The 12805-nt window shown below is 33.0% G+C and overlaps 3 protein-coding genes across 3 annotated transcripts; 1 reads left to right on the top strand and 2 right to left on the bottom strand.

The window, feature by feature from the left end:
* Positions 1-190: 190 nt before the first annotated feature.
* On the bottom strand, positions 191-3497 carry LOC108563201 (protein SMG7-like). Its single transcript, XM_017921808.1, has 9 exons — positions 3302-3497; positions 3027-3243; positions 2687-2970; positions 2445-2630; positions 2006-2388; positions 1805-1948; positions 1476-1668; positions 605-1418; positions 191-544 (listed from the first exon to the last, which is right to left on the bottom strand). Exons 1-9 carry the CDS (start codon positions 3334-3336, stop codon positions 332-334), a joined length of 2469 nt encoding a protein of 822 aa, XP_017777297.1. The 5' UTR covers positions 3337-3497; the 3' UTR covers positions 191-331.
* Positions 3498-3732: 235 nt separating this feature from the next.
* LOC108563211 (iron-sulfur protein NUBPL) lies at positions 3733-5086 on the top strand. Its single transcript, XM_017921829.1, has 4 exons — positions 3733-3917; positions 3987-4149; positions 4203-4368; positions 4424-5086. The coding sequence occupies exons 1-4, from the start codon at positions 3864-3866 to the stop codon at positions 4956-4958; spliced, it is 918 nt and encodes a 305-aa protein (XP_017777318.1). The 5' UTR covers positions 3733-3863; the 3' UTR covers positions 4959-5086.
* A 1440-nt stretch (positions 5087-6526) lies between these two features.
* On the bottom strand, positions 6527-8495 carry LOC108563210 (surfeit locus protein 4 homolog). Its single transcript, XM_017921828.1, has 4 exons — positions 8230-8495; positions 7330-7824; positions 7095-7274; positions 6527-7036 (listed from the first exon to the last, which is right to left on the bottom strand). The coding sequence occupies exons 1-4, from the start codon at positions 8278-8280 to the stop codon at positions 6950-6952; spliced, it is 813 nt and encodes a 270-aa protein (XP_017777317.1). The 5' UTR covers positions 8281-8495; the 3' UTR covers positions 6527-6949.
* Positions 8496-12805: the final 4310 nt, after the last annotated feature.

Below are 12805 nucleotides of genomic sequence, written 5' to 3'. Positions count from 1 at the left end.
AAAATATTCATGAATAATAATAATATTGATAGAACTAAATATGTTAATTTAAAACTAAATAAATTAAGTTAGTTAATTTATCCTTTACTATATTGTTAGAATCGTTATGATAATTATATTTTTTCTGATTCGAACAAATAATTTATTCATTTTTGTTTGGCTTCCTTTTTGATCCTGATTTACAATAAAGTTCTAGTACGCATTTCATTTTATTTATGTGTTTATGGAACAAATAGCATATGTTTACGGGTTTGCATGCGAAGCATGTAGTGGTAATTGGTGCCCCAAGAAAGAGGTTTTTGTCTCATCGTGCGTCTGTTTGAAGGACTACTCAAGTATCGCCTTTCTGAAATTGATTCTGCTGTTCTAGGAGCTGCTGAAGCGATTGCGGACCACTGCCACCGCTGAAAAGAGACTGATGGTGATGCGACTGAGGATTCGGAGGAGGCGGCTGCTGTTGATTCGGTGTCCTCAATTGTCCAGGAAGGTTCGGAGTCCAGCTTGTTGGATTAAACAAAGAATAACCAGGAGCGTTATTCACGATCTACAAAGAGAAAACGAAGAGTTTCTAAAAGAATATTTGGTATTTTTATGGAATACTTACGTTGTTGTTCTTAGTTTCATTTAGCATGGCTTGTCTCATCGATAGATTATTAGAATTTGAAGCGTTGTAGCTATTGTTGCTCCAAGGCGATAGATTAAATACGTCGATGTGGTTGTGATTGGGGGGAGGAAATGGTGGAGGCGGCTGTTGGCGGTAAAAATCGTTCTGCGGAAAATTCGGTTGATTTGGCCACCAATTATTCGGCCTCTCCTCTTTGTTGTAAGACGGGGGCATGTTGAAGGTGGGCATCTTTTCCGAAGAGAAGTTTGGTGGCATTGTATTCATCATGTTCGGTGGTGGGAACTGCATTTTCTGTTTCAGCGTATCATTATTGAAAATAGGATTAGGAGGAAGGGATTGCTGTTGCTGCTGAGGGTAGGAAAAGAAGTCCTTGTTCTGGGTATTTTCGACGATGCCGCGCATGTATGGAGGCAGTGGTTGCATTGAAACCTGTGGATGCCTCTTCAATTTCGGCGACTTATCTTTATCCGTTGTTTCAGCGCTAAATTTCACCTGCTTGTTCTCTTCTATCTTCTTGTAGATCGATTGAAGTGCCACGTTTTGCGTGATGCGCTTTAATTTATTAGAATCCATTCTCTGCGCGCTTGCTACATCCTCTTCCAAACCCTTCACCTGAACTCTTTCTTCCCTGGACTTCTCCAGTGATCCTTGAGGCTTCAAAATCCCAACTCTCTTCTCATGCACTTTTTTCGTCTCTTCCACTTTGAACGATTTCATTTCTTCTAACAGCTGAATCGTAGGATCCGGCTGAATGCATGCGGGTTCAAAATGAAGCAGTTTACCTTCCTCGGAACTGAAACAACAATCGATTTAAGTAAGTCAAAAACCAATTTTGATTCAATAACCTTACCATATCATCAATTTGCTTCCGTTCACATCATAAGTAGTTATCCATTGGCCGAAAGCTAGTAATCGTTTTGCTCTCAAATGAATTTCAAACTCGTCAGGAAGCGGCTCAGAAGCATAATCATATACATCAAGAGAATCACTCAATGGTACAAATCCACGTAACTCTTTGTCATATGACAATGGTACTTTATCATCTAAAAAATATATTAATATTACAATAAAGATACCTATAAACATCAATAATAATTTTGATTTGTAAGTTACTTGAAGTTGATTATGTTAATAAAAAGTAAATATAACTATGTTATATTAATGTTAGTATCAACTTACACTTATCGTAATTGTCATCCTTAATGTGATTTTGCAGAGTGTTCAAAAGCTTACAACATCCAGGCCAAATCTGCAGGCGTTTAGCGAAAACGGGATCGGTCAACACTTGCGGTTCTTTTTGAATCCACATCAAAATCAAACGTACTAAAACAAAGGTAAAGTAAAAAAATAATAATCAATTAGATTTAATGAATGAATTACTTGCTGGTAAGGCGTAATAACTTAAGATACTTTGGTCCGCTTTCAACGTGTAAACAGGTAACAAAAAAGCACTTAAAGAACCAGCAAGCAGATCCAAAATTAAGGCTCTGACTTGTCTCTCGTCTTCGGTTAAATCTTCGCACTTCATGACATCATCACCGACGGTGTGTTTCAAAGCATACAAGTTGATTACAGTCATCTTGACAAGACTATCAGTTGTGAAACTTTGGGTTGCGATTAAAGCCGTAAGAGCTGCCGTGATACTCTCTACGCAAATCCTAGCCTGTATCAAATCGTAGTCTGTGTGGAGAAGTGAATGTGCCCTGAGGAAAACGCGTATAAATTCGTTAACCGTCATCTTAGGTTGCATCTCGAACATAGGTCTGTAATTAAAAGATATGAGGATATTGTCACGGTGTAGATATTATGCATTAGTTACTCGTCTTTGTCTAAGGACGCTGCTAAAGTCCTACTCAAATTGGTGGAGGCCGCGGGAAAAGGGCTCTTTAAAGCTATACCTCTAACGTAGTAAAAAACGGTTGATAACTTGTCACCTTCACTAGCCTCAAGCAAAGCTAACTGATTATATGGGTGTCCACTAAATGGACTAACCAATATAGCATGCCTAAAAATGTGAAAAAATAAATAAATGTAACTTAAATACATGTAAATAATATGTACTTATAAAAACTCTCTGCTTGCTGTTTCTCATTTCTGTATCTAGCAATATCTCCTAAATGAATCAAGCAGTACTGACAGATGTACAAGCATGAGGATGATTGTGGTATGTTACTGGGCTCATTGAAATTATGGCTCTTCAGTTTACCAAATGAAATCACACTCTTCCTAAATGGCAGATCCAAGTCATAGGTTGAGCACAACTCCTGCAGGAGTGTCAAATAAAAACCGGAAGCTGCTTCTAAACACCAAGATAGTAATGCCTGAGCCTCTGCTCGGCGTGGATTCTGCAATACAATCACATAAATAAAAAGATTCTCCAATAATATCTTATCAGAAATACCTTTTTATCTCTGGCCTGTTCTTGTAATGTGGAGATGTGGTTTTTAAATCCCAATGTCCACAGTTCTTGCTCAACTTTTTTATCCAGAGCATACTCCAAGTCGAGAACCAGCACCTGATGGTATATGGTCTGCAACTGTTGCTGATCAGTCCATGCCTCCAAATCATTCAACAGGTCGCATTTCCTGGTAACCTTGGCTTTCAGGAGATCTGCCTTCCTGCAATTGCAATAGAATAGAAGAATCCAAAAAAAAATAGAGGTATGTGTACACGCACTTTAAAACTTGGATAGCCGCTTTGTAACCCATCATGCCCTCAATTCAGAAAGCATACTGTAAAACAAAGTAAATGTTTCCGCAGAATTCAGCAAGTTAACAAATTTAAACTGCACGGAAGAGCCGTAAAACGAAAAAATAATGTTTACGATAAAAAGTAAATATCTTTTTGACACACTTTCAACATGACATTTAAATTGTCAGGCAACCAAGTTTTCACTATGTGGTAACCATATGATTTTCTCTTAATTTTTTTAAACATAAAATTTGTTTTTAATTTACATTTAAATATGATCGTACATTTTAATAAGAATTTATATTTGTTAAAATTTGCGCTTATTAGTTTTTTTTGATAATCAACATATTATTGTAATAATTTAAGAACAATTGAATACGCATTTAATTAAGTTTATACGTTCTTGTTGTATTATTTACATATATTGAGTAATCTTTAATATAATGATGTTAAATAAAAGTTGTGTAATAGTTAGTTGCATTTAAATGAGTTGTAGTGTCTGAAGGTCTGCCGAAATAAATGTTATTTTAAGACGTCGACAACGAATATGTATTCTACTTTTAGACAATTCAGCAGAAATTGTTCAAACATCATTAAAAATGTAAATATTATTGTTGTTCTTATGCTAATGATTTTATAGGTTACTGATTGTAGGAAATCTTTGTTTTAGGTTAATAGACTCGCACACAATGAAGCCAAAAAGGCTGATTTGGAAAAGAGGAGGGCGCAGATGATGGCTAAGGGACTGCCAAAGCTCAAACCTATACCAAATGTCAAAGATATCATATTGGTATCATCTGGAAAAGGGGGTGTTGGGAAATCAACCACTGCTGGTTCATATTTTATTATTTGTGCAAACTTATTAAATTAAATGATTATTTCTTAGTGAATCTGGCAGCTGCCATGAAGGTGGAATTTCCTGAGAAGAATGTAGGTTTGTTGGATGCTGATGTGTTTGGTCCATCAGTTCCTTTGATGATGAACCTGGATGATACTCCTATTCTCAATGATAAAAATTTAATGGAACCATTAGTTAACTATGGCGTTAAATGGTTGGTCTGAATCTCTGAGCGAATTCTAACAAATGATTAAATGCATAGATTTTAGCATGTCCATGGGGTTCTTGATGTCAGAAAACGCAGCGTTGATATGGAGAGGGTTGATGGTTATGCAGGCGTTGGAGCGTCTTATGAGGCAAGTGGAATGGGGTCCTACAGACTATTTGATAGTAGATACACCTCCGGGCACTGGAGATACCCATTTAACGCTTCTTCAGAACTTGCCAATAACTGGAGCAATTCTGGTCACGACGCCTCAGTCTGCTTCGATCCAAGTCACGCGAAGAGGCGGTGTAATGTTTGAGAAAATGAAGATACCCATTATTGGAATAGTGGAAAACATGAGCAGCATTAAGTGTCCTGCTTGTCGCTCGAATATCCAATTGTTTGGTAACGGTGTTGATGATCTCGCCGAAGAGTTCGAGACGCAGATTCTGCAGCATATACCCTTAGAGAAGGAAATTAACAGTAGCAGCGACAAAGGTGTACCTATAATCATCGGTAAACCGAACTGCAATGAAGCCATTGTTTACAAGAAATTAGCGCAACAAGTTAAAGAATTCGTCGAGAATAAACCAAAGTAGAAGATTTTATAAGTTTAGCAAATATTTATTTGATCCGATTTATTGATAATAATCGACGCTTTGGAAGTGTATCATTATGTATAAACACACATTTTTCTTCCAATAAAGTAATAAGTTCCTTAAAAAAATATATTTCTAATTTTGTAAATCCATATACAAAAACATTTAAAGATATTTCTGAATTATCTTAAAAAAACCTTTTTGTTCTGAAATCAAATTAGCTTATGCAACTTGAAACTACAGTGTATTGATTTTCTAGGTACCATTGAGTAGTGCATAAGGTCGTAAAACTAGTAAATATAAAATGATGAGCAGATTCCATACAGAAGAAATGAGATGGTATTAGATTATACCGTGATCATAAATGACTGCCATACCCATATTCTTATTAAGCTCTCCTTGACAGGCATTTGAAGTATACATATATTTACAGATTCTTCAACAGAGTTCATTTCTTTCTCATATAATCTTTAGTAGCAACCTTTCTGATGCAAAGAATCATTTTTTAAGATATTGCCTCTTTAAACAAAAAGAATAGTGAATTTTCGGTCGGTCGTTAACCTGGGCTAACACTGTTTGGGATACAAGTTAAGTAGATGATAAGAGGGGAAGTGGTTGGATGGGTGTCAAATATGTATACTTGAATTTTAATTCAATTATTTTCGTGCCTAATCAGCATTCTAACATTATTTGGTACAGAATCAACCCAAGATGGATTAGTTGAGTTTATTTTTTGACTGTGAAGCTGCGTCCGTAATTTCTCATTAAGAAAACCGCAGACGGCTCCGGAGTCTCAGGTTGCCGAGCCCTGATCTAGATGTATGTTATGGTTACTATCTGAATCTATGAATGTCTGTGAATCTGTTTTTGTTTTATTGATAAGTGGTTTCATTACTGCGTATAATTGTGTTCATAATTTGTAAAACGTCAGATTTAATTTTGTGTTCCAATTATTTTAGGTATGTCGTAGGAAGATTGGAATTGTAGTCTTTCACTTCATTCCAGTTTAGAAAGGAATCTTTACAAGAAGACCATTATAGTTGATTTACAGAAAACTGATAACTTTCGCCGTACTGATAAAAATGATTATACTTCTGCAATTACGATGTGTGACTTTCTTGTTTTGATTTGTTAAAACGCAAATTATGAGTTAAAATAAGAATGGTGAGATTAAATTCCTTGTTCGTAAATGTTTTGGTAATGCTGTTGCCAAGTGCGTCATTATTTTCGAATCAAGCCATTAAAAAGGTTGACGCGGCAAGTCAAAAATAATAATAATAATACATCGACAACAAAGCAAATATGATACAATTTATTGAACAATCTGTGCTTTGGAAATGTACCATTATGTAAAAAAATAATATATTTCTTCCAACAAAGCAATAAGTTTCCCAAACAATAGAAAGGCGAAACACATGAGCGATTAGAATAGAATGTACACGGGAAAATACTGCGATCTTGAAAAATATACATTTCTAATTTTGTATGTATATCCATATATAAATATGTATCAAAAAAATTATACATACTGAAATGTGAAAAGACAAATAATAACAAGAGAAATTAAAAAATATAATATATAAATCTGATTTATCATATTAAAAAATTAACAAAAAAAAATGCTCACTTCGTTTACGAAGAAAACAACATGTCAATAATAAATTTGTGCTATACAATATATACTTTCAGACAATGCAAATTGCTTACAAATGTTGTTTTCCTTTTAAATACAAATTGCACAAGACAATCCAAAAAATAATAATAATAGTAGCTTTATAATTTTCTGTAAGAATACTATAGATGAAGTGGAAGGGTTTTAAGCTTAATCAAATCTTGTCTGTTATACCTGTTCAGTCAGTTATATGATATTTAGTAACTATTTAAAATCGTTTAAATTAAAAAAAAAATAGATAGTAATAATGATAATTGTTTTCATTTAAGACCCAAAGTAAAACACTAAAATGTCCAAAGGGAGGAATGACACACGCGGATTACCAACGTTTCTTGTGTTCGTCCATAGAAACGCCTCCGGGTCCCAAATTTACGATCATCAGGAGTCCACCAATTACAGAGAGAGTCTAAAATGAAAGCAATGATTAATACATAATATGAATAGGGTTTCATGATGTTGTTTACTTGGAAGAAATCGTATTTGAGGAAATCTCTTAAAGGCTTGTACTCGGGAATGTACCACCAGGCGTTGTAGTAGAAATTCAGCAAGGTGAGCAAGAGCACCAAAATCAGTGCGGATAATTTCGTCTTGTAGCCAATTGTGACTAGAACCATCAAAGCTGCTCCCAGCAAGTTAATGAAGAGCTAAAAATAACAAAATGTAATTTAAAGTAATTAATAATTGTTTCACGTCAGTTACTTGAATGAAGTTGAATTCCAATCGGATGATGGTGATAAACATGAACGCCAACAGAATTCTGCCAGTCAATTGCATGTAGTTCTTAGGTTTGTTGTCGCCCAGGGATGGGACGCCTGCGAAAAGACTCTTGGCTTCAGCATGGCTCTCAGCGAGAACAAGGAGAAGAGCGCCGATAAGTGCCAGATTCCTTAAGAGAAACTGGAAATCCCAGAGTATGCTGTAGGCCAAGGTTTGCAGGACGACGATGAAGAAGAGCACGCTGCAGGCGATGGAAACTTTGAATCTGACAATGACCATAACACATCCTCCCAACTGGCCAACCAAATTGATGAAAACAAAAACTGTGGCAAGGAACACTCCGCATCCCCATGACATGTTCATGTACTCCCTCTGCTCAGACCACTGGAACCACATGCGCAAACCATCTTCCAAGAATGTGGAAATAAGACATAATCTGGCAATGGTAGGTAGTACATGTTTGCCTTTTCTAATAGCCTGAAAAATAAATTGATTGCAGATATTAATTAAATTGTTTTTCTAAAATGTAAATCAAGTAATAGTTGGACTTTCATTAATTACATGTAAAGATGGAATTTAAATGAATTAAGGTTAGTGGGGCATTGAGTGAGAGTCAACTGTTTACCAGATTTGTCAAAATTTTTGTGACATATGGGATAAATTAAAGGGATATTATAACCTACAAAAGGGGTATTTTTTGAGGGTCTGTAAATCCTTATGGTTGTGTGATTGTTGAACCTGTTGCTTGTGCAATTTCAGAATTCGGCGTTATGCGAGGAGCAGACGTTTTTTTTTTTCGGGTGACGTGACAATTTAAGGTTTTGAATTTTTCTCGAATTTGAAGTCTGTATGAAAAGTTGTATGGGGGAGACGTTGTCGCACCTGATCGGCTATGTCTTCTGCATTGGAGATGTACTCGTTGGGGATGTTCATCGTGGAGGGTCGTTCAGATTCAGTTTCGGATCCTTTTTCGACTTCGTTTCAGAGGATCGACGACGACTGTAGACAACACTCGATCGCAATCGGCTTCGAAAAACACGACACACACACTGGAACGACTACTGCTAACGCTGCTACAACTCTCGACTCTAATGCTCTAAGTCCACAGTCCACGCAGACACTTGATTTTTCACTGACTGTACAATCCTGTACAACGTTACAAGCGCGGCGGCGAGAGCAGCGCCGTTCACGTCACCCAAATGTTATTAAAATTCATTTCGAATGCATTCGAAAGTTGGCTTCTCAGTGAAAGTTAAACTTGATGATGGATCTTCCAAATTCCATCCGCAAAAGAGAGCCGAGCTCCAGTTTTCCGCGGCTGCCCGCTCATTGGGCGCACGCGGAAAATTCAAAAAAGTCCGTCTACTATTTACAGTGCCAGAGCTGTACACTCCACCAACATCAATCTATTATCCCATTCAGACTTTGACATTTAAAAGTCAAAATACCCAAGTTTTAACCCTCGCAACCTAAGGGATAAATTTGATGATATACTTAAATCCTTAAATTTTCTTTAAATTTGAAGTTAAAAGTTCACTAATAATTATATATTTACAAAGACCGCAATAGATGTACTCTACACAAGTTTTAAAGTATTTCTATTAAAAGTTCCCTGTGACATTATATCTAGATATACTGCAGGATTCTTAATCAGATTAAAAAGAAAATAAAAACGAGAACAAATAACTTTACATCATAATCAATATGATGATTACAATATCTAAAGAACATTCTGACATTGACATTTACAACTGATTTATTCGCAAAACAAACGTAGAAGTTAGACTTAAATTCTTGTATTTAGTATATTTTTACAGTTATTTTTTTATTCTTAGGCATATTTACAAACACTCAAGTTATAAAAATTTTCTATTTAAACTTCGCTTAAAATATGTTTAGGCATGTCCTCTATAATTACGACCCTTTTGTATTCTAATTTAATTTCATAAGTTAAATAAAAAAACGAAGTAGCAATGGTTGCGTTAACGTTCAAGAATGTAAACTACATTTTATCTCATTACATTTGCATAGAATAATTTTCATATAAAGCAATTCCTCACATATTGCGGTTTTGGATTTACTTCCAAAATATAAATTAATGCTTAATATTGAAAATATATCTGAATTATAAAATATAATGGAATAGTGAAATTTAATCAAAAATAAAATAGTAAGAAAAGCAAAAATCATTAATTATTAGCTTGTTCTATTTAAAGAAAATTATTTGTTTCGGGCAATAGATTTGTCTTTTGATAAACTTTATCAATATTATTTTAAAACTTTAAAACTGCACAAAAAAAAACCGTTCTGTCAGATCATAAACTGTCAGATAATCAATAATCTTAACTATGTTTAATATGTATGTAATATGTAGTGAGATTTTTCTTCTTTTTTTCTACAGAAATTTATAAAAAAAATCCAGTGAAGAGAATTTTGAAAAGGTCAGTAAAAATAAAACATGGGTGTTTGTGTTTGCTTGGAAACAATACGTTATTATTGTATATATTATATTTTCGATAACTTAACTTTTAGACAATTTATAAAAAATAAGTTACTATATATTTCAGTTGATTCACATTGTTTCAAAATAACCCTAAGTACTAAAAACAACTACAGCGATAAGTATTTTTTTATATCGTATAATTTCATTCACTATCTGTTTATCAATGTTAACATTGAGTAAATTTAAGATCGCGGTTGACATTAGGTAGGTAATCTTTCCCGGTGGATAGTTACCATTACGATGATTTGAACATTAATAATTACTTAAATCTATATACCTAATCTAGTGGTTTGCAACGCTTCAGCCTGTTTGCAGTTTCACTGTTGTCGAGTCATTAGTATGTGACTCCAGTCTATCTTGGTATCTACTACTAAATGTTTGTATTGTATCCTCGACCATATCTATATGAAGATCTTCGTGTATTTGTTTATTACTGACGAACCATGGAGCCCTAATAATATTTCTTAGGAATTTTGATTGAAACTTTTGTATAATTTGTATGTTTGATTTACTGGTTGCTTTGGGAAGAACTTGTCCATTAAGACTTACAGTTGGACAAGTGTCTTTTTTTAGGGTGAATGTGATATGCACGGATTTCATTTCGTTAACTGCTATACTATTTGGTTACTGTTTTTTAACTCTTTGAGTCTCCATAAATTCCTAAATCTAACAATTTTTTAGACAACTGAATCAGATAACTCAGATGGTATGAACTATCAAGATTCATCTCTTGACATACCAACCAAATTTAATGGTAATTCCTCATTCCACTACATTATCTAGAAATTGAAAATAATACCGCACTAGGCATATTCAAAAGGTGGTACACTATGTGCAAAAATTATATTTACATTTAGATCAAATTGCAAATACTAATATGATTAATATTTTTTTGATTGAACATGACAAAGCCAAAGTATTAAAGATCGCAGATGTTCAAATACGAAATCTGTTATCTGCATTTATAAACATAATATGCATACCAATGATTAACTACGTCTTATCAGTGAATTTAGCATATATTTTACTTTCAATTTTACGTACATTCATACAAACTACAAGAATGTTTACAGCTTTTTGTATTTTTCTTCAGCACGCTAGTCGCAATTTATTTGTTCCTTGAAACAGGATTTAAACTAATTTATCTTACGATCATCGAAACGACTATGTAGATAACGTATCTAAATTATGTGGCACATTACATTCAATGCTTCATTGATTTACCTTTTTCTTTTTTTTATTACAATCTATTGTTTTTACTACTTCAAATATTTCATCAAAACTTTATTGGTTGAGTCTGCTTAACTGAACAGTTTCATTTTATAAAATTATTAGTACATTTTTATTATTATGAGAATTTTAATCGAAAATATTACAATAAATCACTTAACAAGATGGATAAAATTTGTACATTTATACACTTCCAAACAATTTTATAGAAGAAACTACCAGAAACATACGTAGTTATATCATGAATCTACAATTTGAATTTTACTCATTGTACTTACTTACACTTAATTCAGATTAAAGAAAGATGTAATAAAAAACACAAAAATAATATCAATTGAAAACACTATTTGTACACGCACAATGTCCTTGTTTTATTCTCCTAATTTTCATATTTTTAGAATCGAAATGTGCCAAAAAAAAATATCTTTAGGTTTAAGGTCAACGCGATTACGTCGTATAATATAGCTTTTGATGATTCCAAAAATGATTGAAAATTATGATATAATAATTTGTAAAATACGAGAATTATAGATATTTGAATTGCAAATTTGTTTATTTTTTAGCTTTCATTTTGAATCTAATATTATTACTGCAGGTATCCCACGAACAATTATATAATATATATTTTATTTTGTAACAATTATCTAATTAATATTGGTTTTTAATTACAATTTCACAGACAATAAAAAAAAAGAATTTAATTTCTTATTTTCAATTTTGATTACTCTCATAGTATTAATTAATTGTTTATAAAAATCAATTTTATTGCATATTAACTTTTATATTCATTGAAAGTCATATCAATTTTCATTGAATATGAAAATGTATTTTCCAAAGTTATCAATGACTGCATCATAAATTAATACGTGTATGTTTTACGGAAAACTAAAAAAAAATGACCTTTGCTTATGACCTATAAACAGAAAGGATGTGATAACGTGCTTACAACTGTGCAACTTTTTTTTTAATGTCCAGCAATATTGTATTTTTCGTTTTAAGAAAGTGAAATTTGTTTTTTTTATATGGAATACGAATGTGGGACAACGTATGTAAATTTATGATGATTTCGTTCGAATCCTATCATTCTCAGACGGAATTTCGAACATTTAGAGAGAAAAAAACTCGTTATCAGTATTCGCTATTGTTTTCATTCAGTTTTTGTCAGATCCGAACTTAGTTTTTATTTACAATACGTTATATTTTGATTACATATTGTATACTGTTAAAATATAATTTAGATAATTGACGGCACTGGATTCTTGTTGATGTTTTCTATAAAATAATGCACTTTTTAAATCCATATGGTATCATTGTTGTCTACGACAAACTTGGATATGTTGACGTCAGGTAATGATTGCTATTGTTTTTGCATACGATTTAATGAATGAATGACTTTTATAAACGTACAATTTATAGATTATAACCATTTTACATATATTCTTATTGGGAAAATAGTTTCGGATTTCGAACAGCCTTGAACGAAGTTTTTCAGTCCAAAATATTACACTTTTTAAGTCCATATGGTATCATTGTTGTCTACGACAAACATAGGTAGGCTGAAGTCAAAAATTATTATTATTTTTATACATGAATTACTGATTTAGAAGTATATATTCGAAACAGTTTCGGTTTACGAACAACCTTTAAGAACAAATTTCGTTCGGTAATAATTAAGAAATATTTAAAAAAAATGTGAAGAAGTGGATATGTTTTATATTATTATTA

Source organism: Nicrophorus vespilloides, unplaced genomic scaffold (assembly GCF_001412225.1).
Source record: "Nicrophorus vespilloides isolate i.1.1-1 unplaced genomic scaffold, Nicve_v1.0, whole genome shotgun sequence".
NCBI lineage: Eukaryota > Metazoa > Arthropoda > Insecta > Coleoptera > Silphidae > Nicrophorus > Nicrophorus vespilloides.
Note: the sequence above shows the minus strand (reverse complement) of the source record. Positions and strands in the feature narration are given on the sequence as shown.

What these genes read in the sequence shown, in the direction of transcription:
- LOC108563201 (XM_017921808.1), bottom strand. Translation starts at nt 3,336, where the DNA reads ATGATGGGTTACAAAGCGGCTATCCAAGTTTTAAA. An exon ending in GCGTCCTTAGACAAAGACGA is followed by an intron (nt 2,389 to 2,444) that starts GTAACTAATGCA and finishes TTTTAATTACAG; the next exon opens with ACCTATGTTCGAGATGCAAC. An exon ending in GGAAGCAAATTGATGATATG is followed by an intron (nt 1,419 to 1,475) that starts GTAAGGTTATTG and finishes TTGTTGTTTCAG; the next exon opens with TTCCGAGGAAGGTAAACTGC.
- LOC108563210 (XM_017921828.1), bottom strand. Translation starts at nt 8,280, where the DNA reads ATGAACATCCCCAACGAGTACATCTCCAATGCAGAAGACATAGCCGAT. An exon ending in TGGAATTCAACTTCATTCAA is followed by an intron (nt 7,275 to 7,329) that starts GTAACTGACGTG and finishes TGTTATTTTTAG; the next exon opens with CTCTTCATTAACTTGCTGGG. An exon ending in TCAAATACGATTTCTTCCAA is followed by an intron (nt 7,037 to 7,094) that starts GTAAACAACATC and finishes CTTTCATTTTAG; the next exon opens with ACTCTCTCTGTAATTGGTGG.
- LOC108563211 (XM_017921829.1), top strand. Translation starts at nt 3,864, where the DNA reads ATGTATTCTACTTTTAGACAATTCAGCAGAAATTGTTCAAACATCATT. An exon ending in GTTCAAACATCATTAAAAAT is followed by an intron (nt 3,918 to 3,986) that starts GTAAATATTATT and finishes TCTTTGTTTTAG; the next exon opens with GTTAATAGACTCGCACACAA. An exon ending in TGGGAAATCAACCACTGCTG is followed by an intron (nt 4,150 to 4,202) that starts GTTCATATTTTA and finishes ATTATTTCTTAG; the next exon opens with TGAATCTGGCAGCTGCCATG.